This window comes from Haemaphysalis longicornis, unplaced genomic scaffold, assembly GCF_048455015.1.
Source record: "Haemaphysalis longicornis isolate Haplotype H1 unplaced genomic scaffold, Haemaphysalis longicornis Haplotype H1 scaffold_4, whole genome shotgun sequence".
Classification (NCBI taxonomy): domain Eukaryota; kingdom Metazoa; phylum Arthropoda; class Arachnida; order Ixodida; family Ixodidae; genus Haemaphysalis; species Haemaphysalis longicornis.
In genome coordinates, this window is record NW_027526361.1 from 119,111,418 (window position 1) to 119,130,845 (window position 19,428).

The window sequence follows — 19,428 nt, forward strand, 5'->3', positions numbered from 1 at the left end:
TAAGGTGCCTTTTCGCCATACAGGTGCCAAGCCCTGGTCGGGTAAAGGCTTAGTGTACGTGGGTCAGACGGGCTGAATTGGTGAAAGTGTTTTCTTGTAGTACACGCAAAATATGACCCTTGTGTTTTATTCATTTAACGGTCCGCCGGTGGGTAGATCCGGCGAGAAAGGCGGTAGTGTGGGGTGATGCCCTTAAATGTGAGCAGGTAGCTGAATGGCATTCACGTTATCGGGAGCAAAGCGTGTACTTATCGAGAAGGCAGCATAACCTTACAGGAATAGGCCTTCAAAGCTTGCAAAAAGGCCGATGGGCACAACAGGACCAGCTGGATTTAACATGAAATCATCACCAAGTGCTCGAAGCAAATCAGGATCGCGCAACCACTGCACGCTTAATAATCAAGGTGGAGTTACCGCTTTTTAATATCGCCCAGACGGATCAGTCAAAATGTACGTCAACTGTGGCAATTCCCGCCCAGATTAACAGCTCGTGGAAGAAATAAACCACAAAGCGTTAAAATGTAGGTTCCCTTCAGGAGTGCAATGACCAAATCTTCCAAAATAATCATTTTAAAGTTAGTTTTATCTCAAGACGTGGGTTCATTCTGGATTTTGAATTATCATTTTCACCATGATCGTCATCATAGATGCATCACGAGGTGTCCAGCCTCGTTGCGCACGTTCCACTTCTGCACGCGAGCAAAGCTGAGGAAGAAGAAGCCACCCCAACGGATTCGCTCGTTTCATTGCGCTTCCAGGTTGCCTCTCCTCGACCCGTTTTCGAGATGTCGGGGAAACAGAACGAGCTCGCCACGACGGAGGCCACAAGTGCGAACATCGCAGACGCGGAGCGCACGTCCAAACTGACCCGGAAGCGGCGCAATTCGAAACAAGCCCGGAACAGACCCAAGGAGCTGTCGGGCTCAAAGTTGCGGGACGACAGTGCACGCGACGAGCACACGAATTCGTCAGTGACAAGTGGTCGAAAGAAGTCCCTGAGGAAACAAGGCCACGAAAGGGACGCTTCCACTGTCACGACACAGTCCGCAAACCAGACCTACGACTCCACGGCTGCCAGGTCGAAGAAGGAAAAGCGCGCCAAGCCAGCGCAGACCGCAACCAATGACCCGGAGGACAAAACTGACATTTCGCCTTCGGCTCCGGCACTTGTGGAGGCCGGAACAACGAATGCCAGCATAGACCTCGGGTCTACGGCTCCAGAGGCTGCGACGCCCAAGGCGAAGGAGACGGAAGGATTCCCTGCGCCAACCGCAGTACGGGATGGCGTGCCGCGTAAGCACGAGCCTTCGGTTACGGCCGACGGAAGGAGCACGACGAAGGAGGATTCGCTGCTTTGTTCCAGTAGGAACGCCTCGGCACAACGGGAAAGCGCTAAGGCAGACAGCGAGAAGGAACGTGCACCCGAGAGGGCGGAGCATGATGAAGGAAGTGGCAGGTAAGAGATGCTTTGCTAAGGACATAGACATGTCCTTGTGACGATTGAATTCGCATGCATAGTATCGAGGCTTTCTAATTCCATTTTTACGTATCACGTTCGACAGCGCACTCTTGATACGTTCTGGGCCAAATATTGACATGCAAAAGATATATATTTGCATCACGTCAATAGAGATGAACAGCGAGAGAATGTTGCCGCCATGGAGTCCGTACTTATCCTATACAGAGCGTTTTCCGACGTCGTGGTATCGCATCAAACGGCTCTTTAAAGAATCGTACCCTACTGGCCTGGATTTTCCTTCTCAGCACGCGTGTACGTGAAACACTTACCTTTGAAATGTAGTATAAAAGATTGCAGGCCCTCATAGCTTTTCCGCATGAGTCCTTCGACCATCCAGCGAGCAGCTATTCGTTGTGCCGGTGAAGCAGCGTATTTTATTTGGAAGGGGTAATTGCAGCTCACTGCTGCACGTATGCATCCGAAGCGCTCGCTCGCTCCCGCATTCCTCGAACCTCACACGCCCCCTGCGTCCACATAATGTTTCCCTAAAACAATTACCGTCCTTGTAAAACTTGGACATATCTATTTAAATGCCCATTTTTCTCACGCAACATTCCTGAATGGAACACAGTGCGGGCTTCTGTTCTCGATGTAGAAACTGTTCAGCTTTTGGAAACCACTTTATCCTATATTGAACCAGATTTAGTATTAAAGGCACCCTGCAACACTTTCCTCAACTTCATTCAAAATCGTCAATGCTTGCAGAACGTAGTCAACCAACACATTCAGTGCTCGAATGAGGGTAAAGCAAGGTAAAGCAAGGTTAAGAGGCTGGTAAGAATGAAATAGAATTTTAAAGGAGTACTGACACAAATTTTGACGCCTAAAAATGATATAATTGGCTTCAGTAGTTTGTACAGATGCCTCACAGAAATTTTTGCAGCGATCGGAGGCCGTAGTCACAACTAAAATTGAGTTTGATTGTCACGGCCGCGAGCTTCCACAAATCGGCAGCACTAGCGAAATCGCTTTCGGCGTGACGAAACATCGGCCCGCGTGTCTGGTCGGTTCAGGGTGACGTAATATAGTCGTTTTCGGAACCGGAAACGATATCCTGCGCTGCTGTTGTCGGTGGTATTCGTCCGGGCAGGAGACGTGGGTGTGGCTGTGGGAGCAATGCTTGTAAACTTTGCGCACTTTGCGTGTTCGACGTCTTTTCTCTTCAGTTCGTGGCCGGCGCATGGTGTTCCCTTGCACTGGTGCCGAAAACTGCGCGGTGCCGGCACCGCGTGGTGCGCGATGTCGACGCGCACCGCACCGCGGCGGCGCGGCGGTGCACGTCGCCGAGCTCGCCCAAGTTGTTCTATGGCAAGCTCGCGGAATGCGAAGTACTGCTCGTGGAAGCCTGTCCGAGCAAATCGACGACGACGCCAAGATGCATTATTTTCCACGCGACGACATGCCGTGCTAAACGTGGACTGAGTTCGTGAGCGGCGGCGGCCGCAAGAACTGTCGCCCAAGCCAGCGGGCTCGGCGTTTCTCGGTTCAGCTTGGGTGTTGGGAACTTTAGGCTTACAATCGTGGCGAATATTTGATCGCCGGTATCTGTACAACTGCGAATGGCCATCCCTTGCACAACTTTTCAATCCACTGTCATCCCCTTTTTCGCGTATAAAGCTTTATTTTGGGGATAATTCCCGTTTCAGCGATGGGTGATCAAGATATCTGCGGTGGCCTATTTTGATTCTAGCGCGCAGGTGGCGGCATCTTTCGGCCGCTTGCCGCACCGCGGTGCCGGCAGTGCTGGGTCAGAGCGCCGAACCTCCGCTACCGGTCAGCGTAGGCTTACCATCGCGGCATATATCTGAACGCCGCTTTTAAATTCAGCGCTGATAACAACGTCTAGCACAATTTTTCACCACACTAACATCTACTTTCTCGCATGTGGAACTTCCTTTTCGCAATCAGATTGATTATAAGAGTGGCGACAAGCTGTTGCTATCACTTTCTGCGCCTGTTCGAGGTGCAGTGATGTTAAAAAACGGACGGCGGCGAAGACATCGCCGGCCTAATCGCCTGGCCAAATAAAGTTGTTCTGTCTGTCGGGTGGCAGCGACTCATCCGAGTCTGACGATTCAGACGACATGTCGACTCCGCGTGCGAGTGCGGACTATGTGCAATCGTAGCAGACGATGCGGCGAACGTCCCTGACGTCACGGGGGAGACCGTGACGTAAGGCTGGCCCGCTTGCATACTGGCCTTTCGACGGCCATTTTCCCGCGCGGCGACCGAATTTGAAACTGGTTGCAATAAACGTGCTATAATTCATTCTATGCTGGCGGCTGACGGCTTTCGGTTCGATTTTCGTAATTACTGGGCCAATAGGTATTCTTTACAGCATAAAACCTGAAAGCGAGAAATTTCGTGTCAGTACTCCTTTAGGATTCACCCGTGAAATGTACTTGCGGCCACTATACGTTCGATATAAAAAATCAAATTGCATTTCAACGCGTGCAAGATAGCCCAACCTTCATGTTTTCCGGTAGAGGGCAGGTGTGTTTCGCGGACATCCAGAACGCATTTTGTTTTTGTAGCGCAAGCTACACTCCGCCACCCCGTGTCGTATTCGCGGGGTGAACAGTTTTGTAATTGAGCGCTAGAGGTCAAACCGCACCCGTTTCCGCAAGCGCCAGGCACGGAGCAGCGATTGGATAACGGGGAGATATAGGCGGCCGTGGAGTGATAGGGGAGTGGGCAAAGGAGGCGTGCGTGGGACGTGACGGAGGAAGGCGAGGAGGCCGCCGCCGCAGCGATAAGCGCGCCTCAAAGGAAGGCCACGAGGATACGTGCGGCGCAGCACCGTGTGCGATAGAGGACGACCGACGCCTAGCTGTGGTCTCTCGTACAGCGGCGAGGCGAAAAAGAGGCAAAACGCTGCTTTTACATACACCTTCACTGCCTTCAAGTCTTGCGGATTAGTGCGAGTTTCCTTCATTTTGTGCTTCCGGTTTCACCGTAAAACATTTTGACAAGCCGGGAAGCGAAACCGTGCACTTGTGTTGCGGAGCTCACAGCCTCGGGCTGTGATCCACTGGGGTAGATGTGCTCAATTAGTGGACATAATAAACACAAGCCGAAGTTGTTTTATTTTGAGTGGGGCAATTAACAAAGAAGTATGCTGTATACCATGTACTGAAAAAATAATGTTCTGAGCACTAGTCCAGGCGGGGTGTTAATTGCTTGTTCGCGTCCATGCAGGACTCCGGAGTACAAGGTCAGAGCATGGTCAACTGGGGCGTGGGACCCATGGCGGTCGCTGTACTATTTTGTATTTTGATCGTCGCCATAACCTGGAAGAAGGCTCAAACGTACACTGTCTGCAACAGCGCTGGCTGTGCCTTCTTCGCCAGAAAGTTCAAGGCATCTCTCAACGAGTCAGCGGCACACCCCTGCGACAACTTCACTGCCTTCGTCTGCGACGGCTGGACCCGTTACAATAAGTTCAGCGTCCGTCAGGACCTCATGGTGAATGCACTAAGCACGCTGTCGAAAGTGTCGCGGGCTGTCCAGACGACAGGAAAGACAAATAAACCTGCAGACGGGGCTATGGCGTTGTTTCTCAGCTGCTACGCCGTTTTGCAAGGACAAGCGGACCAACTGCTGACGGTGAAGAGGCTTTTGGCGGCAGCCAATATCACATGGCCACGCCGGCAGAGCAAGCCAGATGTTCTGCTGACATTGCTTTATTCATCCGTCAAGCTTCGCTGGAGTCCCCTGTTCAACATCGACATCGATACCAGTGTAGATTACGGGACGGAGGTGTTCCTGATGCCATTTGATGACAACCAGATTCTGCGGCGAAAGTTCAAATCCCTGCAGGGTGCGGCCGAAGGCGACCGGCGTGCCTACTTCAACTTCCTGAGCGACAAGTTCGGCAGCACGGCAGCCGGGGAAGGAGACGTAACGTACGAAGAAGTAGTTAACTTGTGTGACGCAATACTTGTGCCATTGTTCGATGCTTTACAGGAGCAGTCAACACCCGAGGCTATCAACTCTAGCGTGCTACTGCAGGCCAAGCTGACTACATCGCGATGGGAGTCTGCTCTGGCTTTGCACAACGTGACAGGGAAGCCTATCACTTACAGCACAGCGGCCTTGCCGTACATTGCGAAGTTTTTCGAACTTTGGAATACGTACGGAGAGAACGACACACACCTTCTTGTATCGTGGTGCACCATCCAAGTCGCCGCTTTGTACACTAACGACAAGCTCATCGCCAATTATTACGGCTCCGAGGAGACGGCCCTGGCAGAGCATGGTGCGTTCTGTCTAAGCAAGGCCTACCTAGTTGGGAAGTTTTCCTTGTTCGCCGACTACAGTTCGCGCGTGATCGACAAGGATGGACGCCAAGACCTGGAGCGCATTGCGCAGAATGTTCGGCATGCATTCCACTCCCGGCTGCAGGGCTGGACACACTACGAGGCAGTAAGGACGGTGGTGAATGACTGGCACAGCGTCGCAACCGTCTTTAAGGCTTTCGATGCCAGTGAAGGGAATGGCGAGAACGACACCCATGTTGACTGCGCATTTGGTGAGTCACTGCCGGATAACTGGAGGAAGGCCGCTATTCCACTAAAGACCATGCGCTCCGACAAGGTCTACATGGCGATGAAGTCATTAAAACTTCATGTCGTGCTTTACGATGACTTCGTTCTGCTACCCTTCTCGGCTTCCTTCCCCTTGTACGACATAAATGCCACAGCCGCCGTAAACTACGGAGGCGTCGGAAAGGAGATGGCGCTGTCGTTGAGCGGACTGTTCTATGACACGTACTGGCGCTTTAAACAAGCCAAGAACAGCATAGTGAACGTCTCCAAATGCATTGGGGGGCGTGAGGCATTGTCTAACAGCCTTGAAGTGGTGGCGATGAACGCCCTCTACGACGCCTACATGATTGCCTCCGCTGGGCGGGACGTTAGACTGGTGGAACTCGAAAAATACACGTCCTCAGAAATATTTTTCATCGCGTCCTGCTACTCAAAATGCTCTGGAAGTATGGGAAGCACTTACGGAGACTGCAACGAAGCCTTACGACACGTCGAAGCGTTCGCCGTGGCTTTTGAGTGCCCACGCAACGCGAATATGAATCCTGAAAGGCCGTGCCGCCTATTCTGAGGTTTTCGAACTGACTGTATATAAATGCGCAATTTTAACATTTCAAGCCGTGCATATCTGCTTTGGTGATCTCTTAGTTGGGCTTCCCCTAGCAACCTGGCTGTTTCTGGTCTGGATCCTCTTCGATGATGCTTTCTGCTTTCTCTATCCTACTGCCTTATTAAAGATTCAGTGCGATGATTTGTGGTGGAAAGTTATATTCTTTGTAATTACGCCACGCCCTCAATTCGTGGTAAAACGCACGTATGCATGCAAAAAGCGCACAACGCGTAAATGATGAAACATTGCCAGCTGGTCATAAAATATTCTTCTGCACGTGGTTGAATTCGATCCCATCGTTAGCACTGTCCACATCCTCAAACAAAATTCTCCGCGCACTTATTGTCTGAAATTGTTTGTACAGACTTTATATTTTGCTGAGGAAACAAGAAATGAAACATATATTGTCGTTATTTAGGAATGTGTGCGCATCTCAGTGACTTGAGTCTCAGCGCAGTGTGGAGGCGTTTGTTTTCAACAGCGATACTAACTGCCTCTCGCTCTATTTGTGATCCACCAGCTTCGGCATTTTTCCGCCGTCTTTCCTTTTCCTTCCCCTTTTGTCCCCCACCTCTGCCTGCAGGGAATAGTTTCCTTCTGACGCTATGCGATGTGCGCGACAGGTTACGGGAGTCAGAAGACTCGTGGAGTTGTTGCACGACCGTCTTCAACTTTCACTGATGGGACGGCTATAAATGCGCGTCGACACTGCGCGGCTCCCTGTGGGCTCGGTGGCTTCGCCACGACAAGTTCGACTAACCCCCTCCTCTTCGCTATGCAGGTGCGTAAACCATATGCCCTTCTAGCTAAACGATCCAGCAATTACTTTTTGGTTGAGCTGCCGAGCCCACAGTGTTGCCTTGTTGCCGTCGAGTGCTAAACCAACCATGGTCCTGATCTTTCCGAAACTTTTAACAAACCTGAGAGCATCGCTGACGCAATCAGAGCAGTGAAAGGGGAGCGGTTGGCGGATGACCTGTCTGATGTGTACTTGTATATCCGCAGTGTTTTTGTATCCTTGCTGTTACTCTGTGAAGATGTTGAACAAAATCCCGGCCCTACCATTAAACAAAAGTTTGAGCAGCTCCTGGATGGTCAGAAGAGTGTGACAAGTAGACTAGACGCTATCTACGAGAAACTTAAACAAGTGGAAGCCAGTGTGTTAGTAGTCAAAGAATTGGGCCCTAAAGTAGCAACCCACAAAAAAACCGTCCAGAATGTGGAAAAAAAGTCGAATTATAGGATAGGAGCAGGCGAAACAATCTTATCGTATATGGTGTGGAGGAAAAAGTTGACGAATCAGTGGAATCGCTTACTAACGAAGTGGTGGACAATGTCTTTTCTACGGTGCTACAAGTAAAAGTATCCTCAGTCGAGCGCATTCATCGACTAGGACGAAAACAACGTAATACACAGAGATCAGTTATACTAAAACTGATGGACTACAGAGAAAAAACCTTGGTACTCAAGAACTGCTCCAAATTTAAAGGCACAAACATATCGGTATCTGAAGAGTTTGCTCCAGCCACGAGACAAATTAGGAAGCAGCTGTGGAACAGCACTGCTGAAATCCGGAAAACGTGCAAAAGTCCAGCTTGTTTACGACAAGATAAAGATTGGCAAGAACGTCTGTGAGTGGGACAACGTTCAGATGAAAAGAGTACCTGTAGCACATAGTAGTAGCACATTGCAAGAGCCGCAGTGACCAACAGTCAAGCCCAAAAAGTCTTTCCGATGCCTTAATATCAACACCCGCAGTATAATCAACAAAAGTTCGGAATTAGAGAGTGTCATTCAAGCTTACAAACCTCACGTTTTAATTTTAACGGAAACTTGGCTACATCCGGATATTTCTGATTATGAAATCTTGCCTCTAGGCTATAATATTATCAGAAGAGATAGAAACCGTCATGAGGGTGGTGTAGCCATATGTTTAGGAACACCTTGCGGTTGTCGAGATTAGCAGACATAACAGGAATTGAAAGCGCAGTTGCTAAAAGTTTTCTAGACGAACAGAACTTGGTAATCGGCGCTTTCTACCGCCCTCCTAACAGTGGCAGTGCATTCGTCGAGAAGGTTATTGAATTTATATGTACGTACTGAAATCATTCATCTAATCTTGTGCTGGCGGGTGATTTCAATTTTCCATCGGTTAGCTGGGAACACGATTTCCCAAAGGCTCTATCACCTTCATCAGAATCTTTTGTTGATCTAGTGCTTCTACATAATCTATCTCAACTTCTCAAGCTTCCCACACGTTTTCAAAACGGCGCGGAATCTACGCTTGATCTTTTTATTGTTAGCGGTGGCATACGTAAACGAAACCCGAAAGTGCAAGTTTTTGAAGGCGTATCAGACCATAAAATAGTATGTTTAACCCTTGAAACCAACTCCCTAGTACCACCGAAAAAAGAAAAAGAAACCGTCATTCTTGTTTTCGCGCGTGCTAGTGACGTTGACGTGCTAGATGCTCTTGAGAGTTTTTTTTCGTGTTTTGTTATTCTCTGTCAATCCGACGCATGCTCAGTTGACGAGGCGTGGTGCTGCTTTAAAAATGTTGTATTTAGGTGTATTAATGCGTTTATTCCGTTCAAAACGAACGTGCATCGGAGCTCAAATCCATGGTTAAATAAGGAAATCGTACGCACCTCGCGCAAACTGAAGAAGGCAAGAAAACAATTTAAACGATCGTCAACAACTTCCAATAGCAACAAAATTTGTAGACTTCGCATGCTTTTAGACGAGAGTATTAAGAAAGCTAAAGAATACTACCAACGGGTCACATTACCAGAATTTTAAACTTTTTTACTAGCGTCTTGGCGCTTATAATTGCACTAAATCTTGTTATGCTCCACACGAAGGCCTCCCGAGGATACTGCCTTAATTCTGTCTCTCTCTTTCTCTCTCTAGCTTTATCTATCTGGCTTGTGTTGCTTTCTATGCTGTATTTCCTCATTTGTGTTTTTCCCCGGACGGATGCGCAAAAGGAAAGAAATCCCGTTGCGTTCTCTTTTGGGTCAGTTAAGGAAGGACCATCACAATGCTTTCTCGGGTGCTTGTTGAGGTATTTGCATCCTTTTCTCTGAACTTTTCCTGTTTGAACGTCCTGTGAATCAGTGTGAGGTAATTTTTCTCTGTTTGTTCGCGTGGCCAGAGCAGTGCTTCCACCCGCATGCCCATGCGAACCTCGTTGATATTGCCCAGAAACGTTCCGCGTAACTTCGTCAAGCGCGGTGGGTGAGACGGTTGGGAGCTGCCGCTCAATGGCGGTTCAAGTGTTCCAGTGCGCTGATAACTCATCTTCTTTTGAACAAACAGCGCAAGAACGAGGACGACAGAACGGAAAAAATTTGCACCTTCTTCCCGTGAGGGGAACCATGGGGTAGATGCGACGCATTGGGGGTTGCCGTTGCGTTTCCGTTATGTTAGCGTGTGGATTGCTGTTGTTGTGTGTCATATTTACGCAGCATGTTCACCCCCGATGCGTCGCATCTACCCCATGGTTCCCCTCGCGGGAAGATGGTGTAAATGTTTTAGCCTCCATTTCAAATCATCGGCGGTCACCGGAGGATGTCATCGGAGGAGCGCCGGCGGAACGACTGAGAGGAGCGGCGCAGTTACCGCGTTTATATGTACGGTGAGGGGAATGAGAGAGAGCAGCGCAGAGCAGCGCATGCGCATGTGTCAACCCGCACCCACGCACAGCTGGCACGGCGACGGAGTGAGCGCAGCCGAGTGTTAACACACAGATGGCGCTGCGGTGAGAGCGGCGCTAGCGCGCAGCTGGCGCGGCGAGGAGAATGGGGGAGGGATGCGGACGCCGCCGGACTACGCCGGAGGAACAAGGCGGGTGAAAGAGATGCGTTGCATCTAAAAAGACAGTACAAGCCGAAACAGAATTTTCCGTTCTGTCGTCCTCGTTCTTGCGGTGTTTGTTCAAACGATGTAAAGCCAACTAGCCCAAACCCAAGCCTTACTTTAAAGTCCCTTTCATTCCCAACTTGAGCGCTGCTGCCGGAGCACACATAGAAAATAAAAAAAAATGTTAGGGGTCATCTGCACTGGTGCAAAGCCATTTGGACCAAGTAGGACGCAAGCAGTGTTAGAATCTACGTGGTTAAAAGCTATCCGCAGGAACTCGACTGCGCTCCGAAATGCAACCATCACTCTTAGAATGAGCGTAGATGTCTGATAGAAACGGTGACTCCACACAAAATAGCGAGATAAGTCACATACAGAAATTGATCCGATAATTAACATCGCTTCGGTGAAGGTGATTAACCGTATTGAACAGATATTTTAAAGCGAATCTTTCAGCTTCTTCCCGATGATGTTCGTACGCGAACACGCACAGCAGGAAGGCCAACTTTATCTGACGATGATGTTGATCGTGGGCGAAGCGAAGAAAAATTAAAACGCTACCTTGCGGAGCTTTGGGACAGCTCCGTTAGGCCTTTCCGCTAAAGGTCGACGTGAAGCAAGGGAGAGGGTGGCGCAGGCGTGCAACGGCGCGTCGTATATATTCCGAACGTCATGTTGTGGGGTGAACGTCCATAGCCGTTATTCACAGCTCCACGCATGATGAGAGTGATGTTGAAGCCGCAAGGCTGTTAAATAAATGATGTTAGACCCAACGTCCCATTTTGATGTTTAGGACTTTAGGCCTAGCGTCACATTTCGAGGTTTGACACTTTGGACCGGCGCACGGCGCGTATCGGTGCCTGCTGCTTGGCGTTCAGTGGGCAATTCTCTGAGTGAGTGACCGACGATTAGAGGTGTTCAACCCCAAGATGTAATGGTATGCTTAACGTCCTAAACCTTAAAATTGGAAGTGCGGCTTATCGTCTTGTGGCAAGCCGTTTCGAATATGTCGAAGTGAAACAATCGGATATACGACGGCCGTGTTTTAAGTGCAGAGCACATAATGGCTCGCATTTGAGTCGCAGCTCCCTGTAACGATCTTCTATGTCAAGCGAGTCCCAGAACCAGGCGGCGCAGCAAGATTACGGACCCAAGCAGAGCCCCACGATGTAGCCGTCGTCACGACGTCCCACACAAGCTTCGAAAAGCAAGCGGTTGAATAGTCATAACCGCTGGACACTCGTAAACCCCTGGCGCTTGTCATACATTGCCCCATTGTTTAGCCCAAAGAAAACTGCAGGTGAATTGGAGACAAACATACGCAATTAACCGACAGCCCTCACGATCATTTAGTTAGCAACGCCCGTTGGGTTGGTTTTTACGATAGTAAGCGGAAAAAAGTGGCAGTGCAAGAAAAAATGACGCGTTCCAAACTGCGCAGTAAGGCGCCGGCACGTGTGGAATGAAAGGCAGGCACAAAAAGAAGAAAGCTCGGGCTCGCGCTGTTACCGCAAGCAGTTTCCGCTCGCAAGCACTGCGATGGCAGGAATTTTGAAATTCGTTGGACGAACCTCGTTTCATCAGGAGAAAAATGAGACAGGGCAGACGAGAGCGTGATGGGTGGTAGCAGTGAGCGGATAACGGCGCCACAGCAAATTCTGACGGATCTCTGTACTTCCGACAGCTTTCAGGTTCAGTGGAGCGACGAACTAGTTTTTCATTAATTCTCGACAACAGCGCGGAAAAAAATTACACCATCTCCCCGAAGGAAACTATGTGGTGATGCAAAGCAGAATTGTTGGCGTCCATTCAGCTCATCGGACGGTGCAGCGTGTCTCAACCGAAGCAGCAACTGAGGAAGTGGAGCGCGGATCTGGTTTGTTATATAGAGCAGATGGAGTGGAGAGGAGGAGATGAGAGAGGAGACGCGCACGCGCGCATATCCCGCAGCTGGCGTGTTGCCGTTATGTTGAGTGATCTGGTGTTTAGTAGCGCCAGAGGGAATTCCACGTCCGGGTCCACACCGGTGGCAAAGGCACGCAAGTACTGTTGTGTTACGGTGAGTAGGCGGTGGTGCTCGAGGCGCCCAAACTCGTCCATCATGTTCTTGTCGATGTTGTCGCCTCTGTGATAGAATCAGTAATCTCCGTCAGCGTTGGTGAGGTAAAGGTTGTTGACGTTGGTGCACCGGCTGAGAGCAACGTACACGCCCTCGACTTCGCAGCTTTGTCTTCTTCTCCTCCTTCTTCTTCAGCGGTTCCCCTACGGGAAGATGACGACGGTGCTTCAACGCGAAGCTATCTCGTGATGGGTTCTTTGGTTGGCCAATCCCTGGGGGCATCCTGCCAAAATCATCATAAGAAGCGCTGCGGAAGGGGTGAGAGAAACGCACACGCCCTCTTCTTCGCAGATTTGTCTTCTTCTATTTCTTCGTCTTCAGCGGAATGATCATCGGAGGCGCTGCGGACGGGGCACGGACGCGGGACATTCCCCCGAGCAAGATACGCTAAAATCGTCCTCTAAAGTATCCAGTTCGTCGTTTCCGTCGACGTTCAGCTTCGCGTGCCTTAGTTGTATCAGTAGCTTCTTGACGTAGTTTGAATGAGTCAAGGACATAAGGGGCGTTCGTAGCACTTGCTCCTGTCTCGGTTATTTAGCGCAGTGGGAAGAGCGTCGCGTACCTCCCATTGCGGCCAGAGAGTCGTGGGATCGAAACCGGGTGCCGCTAACTATTTCTTTTTTTATAGTGTAGGGGGAGAGGTGCGGACAACGGACCGACGCCGGACACAGCCCCGAGCAAGAGATGCTTTGCATCTAAAAGACGTCGACGAAGGGTACAGACAGGACGAGCGCTGACTCACAAGTACATAATTCACGGGATCCGGGCTGAATATAAACGTTGGAAACACAAAAGAAGAACAGATAAAACAAAGCATTGCAATCGAACACACTCCCTCGTACCCTCTCCCCCACATAGTCAACAATCAAAGCCTTAATGTAAACCTCATGAAGAATAAACAAAGGGCCACTCCCGGGCTGATAACTGGGTTGCAAAACGTAGGAACATCAAGCTTGGCGGCACGTGCTAGTTAAGTACGCATACGGGCCGCCTCGAACCAGGCTGGCAGTGCGGTACTCAAACCCGGCCAAATCTCTCCGGAAATTGAGTCTTATAGGCCCATTGCACTCTTGAGCTACGTGGGGAAGCTGATGGAAAAAATGGTCCTTGCTCGCCTAGACTGGGACTTGACAAACCGCAACGTGTATGCCCCACAGATGACTGGATTCAGACAGTCTCGCAGCAGCATCGACAACGTGCTTGCCCTTGTCAACGACATAAAGAGTGCAAAAGCCCCGCGTCGCAACACTCTAGCAGTGTTCATTGATATCAGAGAAGCCTTTGACTGTGTGGTACATGAGGCGGTAAGATCTGCAATAGAATCGGTAGGTGTCTGAGGTCGCATCTATACATAGATATTCGGTTACCTTTCCGATAAATCTGTCTTTATGTCCACGATGGACGGCGAAACAGCCTCTCACAATGTCATGGAGGTGTACCGTAGGGCAGTATTTTAAGCCCAACCCTATCCAATATCAGCTTCATCGTAATTGAGAAGTGCGTGCTACACACTGTTGAAATATTGCTTATGCCTATGATATCTGCATCTGGAGCTCTGACCGCAACAGGCGTGTTTTGCGACCTCGCCTTCAAAGAGCCTTAAATCCAATAGCAGACATTTCCAATAGCAGACAATAGCCTTTACCAGGCGTTATGTCTTCCGCTATAATGTCTCAGCGGGAGGGGGCCCCATACCCTTTGTGGACTCGCATAGATTCCTGGGCGTAACACTTGACAGGTCGATGACGTGTTCCCCTCACCTTCATCTCCTGAAGGTGAAGCTGGGCTCCTTTGCTAAGGTACTACTCATGCTAACCAGCGGCGGCTCTGTTTGGCCCCTCCTACATCTCTACACAGCCCTCTGCAATGGACGGCTCTGATACAGCCCACCTGCACTCGAGCCCCTTTCCAAGACCAACACAAGGCTGTGAGAAAGTATGCAGGCCCGAGCTCTCCGGTTGTGTCTTGGCTTTCCGAAAACAACTTCTACGCTGGGGACCATACAAATGTTTAGGCGCTTCTCCTCCATTGTAATGGCCAAAGAGGAGCAGCTTCGCACACATCTGCGGCTGGCGACACGGGCTCGTGGTTACCTGTTGAGTTCTAGCTCTGCCTTGGAGGTACAAGACACTCTACCTCCCTTGTGTCGGAAGCACCGAGCGCGGCTTTATCTCCCGCACTGAATGTGCCCCCCCCCCCCCTGGCGAATTGTCACCACAATACCAGGTATCACCAGAAAATCCAAGTTACTATTTCCACCCTAAAGTACGTTACTCTAGAGCACATGTGGAATTGCTATCCTAACCATACGCATATTTACATCGATGCCTCGGTGACGGCCACCTCATGTACGGTCGGAATCTGGGTTCCATCGACGCGGACCTCAATTGCATCCAGGTTAACCCACAAAACAACGTCGACAACCTCAGAGCTTACTGCTTCGCGCTCTGCTTTGCAGTATATTCTTCGGCAAGAAGCTTCTGCGTGGGTGATTTCCATGGATTCACGGGCGGCGCTTTAACAGCTAACCTCATTTCTGCGGGAACAACTGGCCCATGAAATACACACTCTGCACACACACGCTGCCAGCTTGGTTCACGACGTCGTGCTACAGTGGCTACCGGGACATTGTGGGGTGAAGGGAAATGCGGTGGCCGACGAAACAGCTTGCGCAGCTCACAACCAATCTAGCGTTATCAATCCGATTCCTTTCTCTCGAAGTGATGCCGCGAGAATTGCTTACTCTGTTGTGCGGCACTCAATTCTCAATATGGAAGGACGGATAAAAAAATTATCACCCATTGCACAGAATTGATCCTGCCTGCACTTTCCGAATGCCGTGTGGCCTAGGAAAACGCGACGAATCAGTTGTTCACCGCATTCGCCTCAACGTCCCTTCTACCGGCAACTACTTGCACAAGACACGCTGAGTTGCCTGCTGTGTTCGTGAGGACATAGAACATGTATTGTGTGTTTCCCCGCTATGCCAACCAACGTCAATCCTTGAAAAAATCTTTGGGACAGCGTGCCGATGCACCACTGAAAGTTTACAACGTCATCGGTCCATGGCACTCCACTGCCGTGGCAACACGGAGTACAAGGTCCTTGGCGATATTTCTGCGTGACTTCGGCCTGAACGAAACCCTATGAAAGTTTGCTTCGCCTTTACTACTGTGCGTGTGCAGTGTGTGTGTTTCTGCGTTTGTTAGTGTTTGTGTGAGTTTTTGTGTGTTCACTTCCTTCGCTCATTTTCACCCCTCGCATGTTCATAGGGAGTAGCAAGCCAAGCTCACTGCCAGGCTGACTTCTCTTCATCATGACTTCTCTTCATGATTGGTGACGCTGCACCGGGGCCGCTTGATTAATATACCTGTGCCACATAATGCGTATACCGTGTGCGTACAACACTGCTAAACTGGCCGAGGTTGAGCTGTTTCGCGTAGCTCATGGAGAGCCGTGCTGTGCATGCGCAAGGAGCAGTGACGTCTCAAGGCGCACAGGTGGCACGTTGGAGCCGCCGCCGCCATGAATGGATTGGATTGGATTGGAAATCATTTTAGCAACTGTAAGCATGTATATCAAGCTAATCTTAGACAACCAGAAAAGCTAAGAATAACCAGCCGAACCTTAGCTCACGCTACGTATATCCTGCCATAGCCGAGCTAAGCCACTGCTCCTTTTTTTCTCACTGTTCGCGCCCTTGGCTTACCATGGCGGAGGTCATTGCATTGGATCTATCACAAAAGCCAATCCACAGGTCGTAATCTCCTTTTTGTGAAGAGCAGTCCGAAAATTCGCGAGTGGCCTAATCTTGTCACTGCAACTCAAAATTCTAGCTCAAAATCCTCTAAATTCCGCTCTAGAGTGGCAGTGGGTCACGTTTATTCCGACCTCGGACGAAGCGAGGCGACCCGTGACGTGCTCTAGTAATGCCAATCCGAACAGCCACCAAATCAATTCGTTACTACACGGACGGATAAGCCGGGGAACACCTTGCCCCTATCACGGCATAATCATGCATTACGACCTCGCAAGCCGCAAACACTCCGAGCGCACCTCCAGTTGAACCACGTGCAAGTGCGGCGCTTGGCGATTTTTTTCGGGTTTATTACTGTCCATGCAGGGCGGTCGTTCGTTCAATAACGCATCCGCAGTTAGCTCCTTCCTCATCCGCCCCCCCCCCCCCCCCACGTCCTCAGAAAATAGAAAATAACTGGTAACTTGGGGCGGCTGATCACCAAAGCAGTGATAGCAAGTCTGGGGTTCTACTGCATACCGCTAGCTCACCGTGCAAGAAAGAAGTGATAGTCGTACCGTAGTTTCCCGACTTCTGTAGCGTAAGCTACACTGACCGAGGCTGAGCAGTTTCGCGTGTGCCGTGAAGGGCCGTTCTGCGCAAGCGCGAGGGACATTGGCTTGGCTGGGCTTTGCTTGGCTTTGATTTATATTGGATTAGATTAAAGTGGATTGTGTTGGATTGTGTTGCGTCATAGCCACGGCAGACGCACTGGCGCCGGCGCGTGCCAAGGTATGTGCCTGGATAGCGCAGTAGCTGTCTGACGCTGCACCGGAGCCGCTTGATAGCCATTTCGCGTGGCTCGTGAAGAGCCGTGCTGAACATGCGCTAGGAGGAGTGACTGGACTGGACTACACTAGACTGGATTGAACTGTACTGGACTGATTGGACTGGATTGCTGAACCTTAGCTCACGCTACGCATATCCTGGCATAGCAGAGCTAAGCCACTACTAATTTCTTTAAACGTCTCGTCTGAATTAAATTCCTTATTTCTTGGAAATAACTTCGGAAGCTGTTCTCTTGCGCCTAATTGGCCTAACATTTTCTACAAGCGCACCACTAGCACACTCATATGCAGCGCACATCTCGCTTGAAGCGAAGTCGTCGAAGCGTAGTACGTACGGATCGCATGTGCGCTGTTGCAGTAATTTTTGCTTTACGGATATCCCTAAGTGACATTCTTTGCAAATAACAAAATAAAGCCACATTGCTCAAGACACTATTCTTTCTCGCAGTCTTTTTTCATTTCGGGGTTCCTTTCCGACGAGGCGTCGGCAGCCGATCAGCGCCAGAGTTTGTCAATGTTTCGTTGAGCCAACCCGAAAAAACTTCCCTCGTCACAGGAGACTTTCCCAAATTGGTACGATGAACGAGTGAAGGGAAACAGCACTTTATACTTCCTTTTTCTACAATATAAATTCCCGTAACTGCACCCTGCAGGGTGGACGATAGATAGCCAAGGCACTGCAGACATTTAAAGCACTAGTAATCACATAAAGTTTATAAATTCCTTCGGTATTCCTTCAAAGGTGACCGGCATTCCTGGCATGCTGCTTGGAGCCCTCAATGTTATTGGTCTCACCAACAAACGAGCCTGTTCCGTAAACGGGTTGGAACCACGGGATACTTCTTCCTCCCTCACAAGGGCATACTGCGTAAAAACTCAGCCAACGGCTGCATTTTTGTGACAAAGGAACGACAAGGAATATCTCGAGTAGAAGGGTTCGGCACTTTCGCAGTAAAACGTCAGCCGTGTGCATCTGCGATTTAGCAATGAATATTTCGTAGACCTATCATTTTGTAGACATTTTATGTGGTTACCCATTCATGCTGGACAGTATATTTTATCTTGTTTAACCCTTTTCTTTCGTTGGACATAAAGGCTCGTTTGAAAGTTTTGTCTTGGTGTATGTTTTGTTTTGTTGGATACTCAGGCTCACTTGGACCTTCCTTGCAAGAGGGTCTTTCGCTCGTGAGATGTTCAGTCTCAATTAGATAATACATATGCCTGACATGGCCGATTGAACCTCCCGTGTCGTTGAATTTTGTGGTTATTTTAAGGCACATTTTCCTCATGTTTCTTGCACTGAGTATTTACAAGAAGCTTCGACGAAGGACGGGGAACAGACACAGGACGAACGCAATATCGTGTACGTTCTCCGTCGTTTCTCTTTGTTCTTTGTAAATAGCACACTATCGCATGAATGAGCACCAACTGCAACTACTCCTCGTCTTAGTGTTGCTCAATTTTACTTGACTTGCGCAGAGAACGCGTCCTCGTACGTCACGTTTTAGGAGAGGAGAAAAGCTGCCTAGGTCAGTATACATCAGTGCAGAAGACCTGAAATACTGAAACACTAAGATTTCAGTGCACCCAGCATGCATAATAGTTTATTCTATCCAACATACACACAAGATTCTCGAACACCTACGTCGTGATGTAGCTAAATATGTAACAGTTTTCCACAGTCTGTGCCTACAAGCAGCATAACAAGCAGTACGGATGGCACTGTTCCCTCGGATGCGTTTTGTTTACTTAAGCCACCAAGAACGTTGATTCGCAAGGAACCACAGTCGTATATTGAAAAAGAAAAACAGATTTCACGTCCTCAATTTTCGTTGCGCCTCACTCCAGTCGATAAGAACTTGAACTCCGCACAAAGCTCGATCGTTCGCTTATGGAACCCAGTGACAGCCTAGACATTCGACGAGCAAACATCTCGGGCCTGGCATCCAACCGGGCAATTTTTTTCCGGCTCGTCAGTGGTCCCTTGGGAAGCGGCACTAGGCTGTCCGAGTAGCTGCGCCTCACGTCGTCCTTGCTTGCTACGACAGTGGGCCGGGAGCGCTCCGGATCGTCGCCTGGGATGGATGGCAGGTGGTGAACGGCCGCAGCAGCCAGAGGCATGAGTAGCGAAACGGAGAAAAGTGTAATGTCCCTCCGATGTATCCGCGCGTGGTAGAGGGCTAACTCTGCA

At 49.8% G+C, this 19,428-nt stretch overlaps 1 protein-coding gene across 1 annotated transcript; it reads left to right on the forward strand.

Annotated features, from left to right (window-relative positions):
* The first annotated feature begins 785 nt into the window (after window positions 1–785).
* On the forward strand, window positions 786–6,634 carry LOC144179966 (endothelin-converting enzyme 2-like). Its single transcript, XM_077708382.1, has 2 exons — window positions 786–1,274; window positions 4,718–6,634. Exons 1-2 carry the CDS (start codon window positions 786–788, stop codon window positions 6,632–6,634), a joined length of 2,406 nt encoding a protein of 801 aa, XP_077564508.1.
* Window positions 6,635–19,428: the final 12,794 nt, after the last annotated feature.

Excerpts from the sequence above, each read along its gene's own strand:
- LOC144179966 (XM_077708382.1), top strand. The coding sequence starts at position 786 with ATGTCGGGGAAACAGAACGAGCTCGCCACGACGGAGGCCACAAGTGCG. Across the intron at positions 1,275-4,717 it reads GATTCCCTGCGCCAACCGCA|GACTCCGGAGTACAAGGTCA; the intron begins GTACGGGATGGC and ends GCGTCCATGCAG.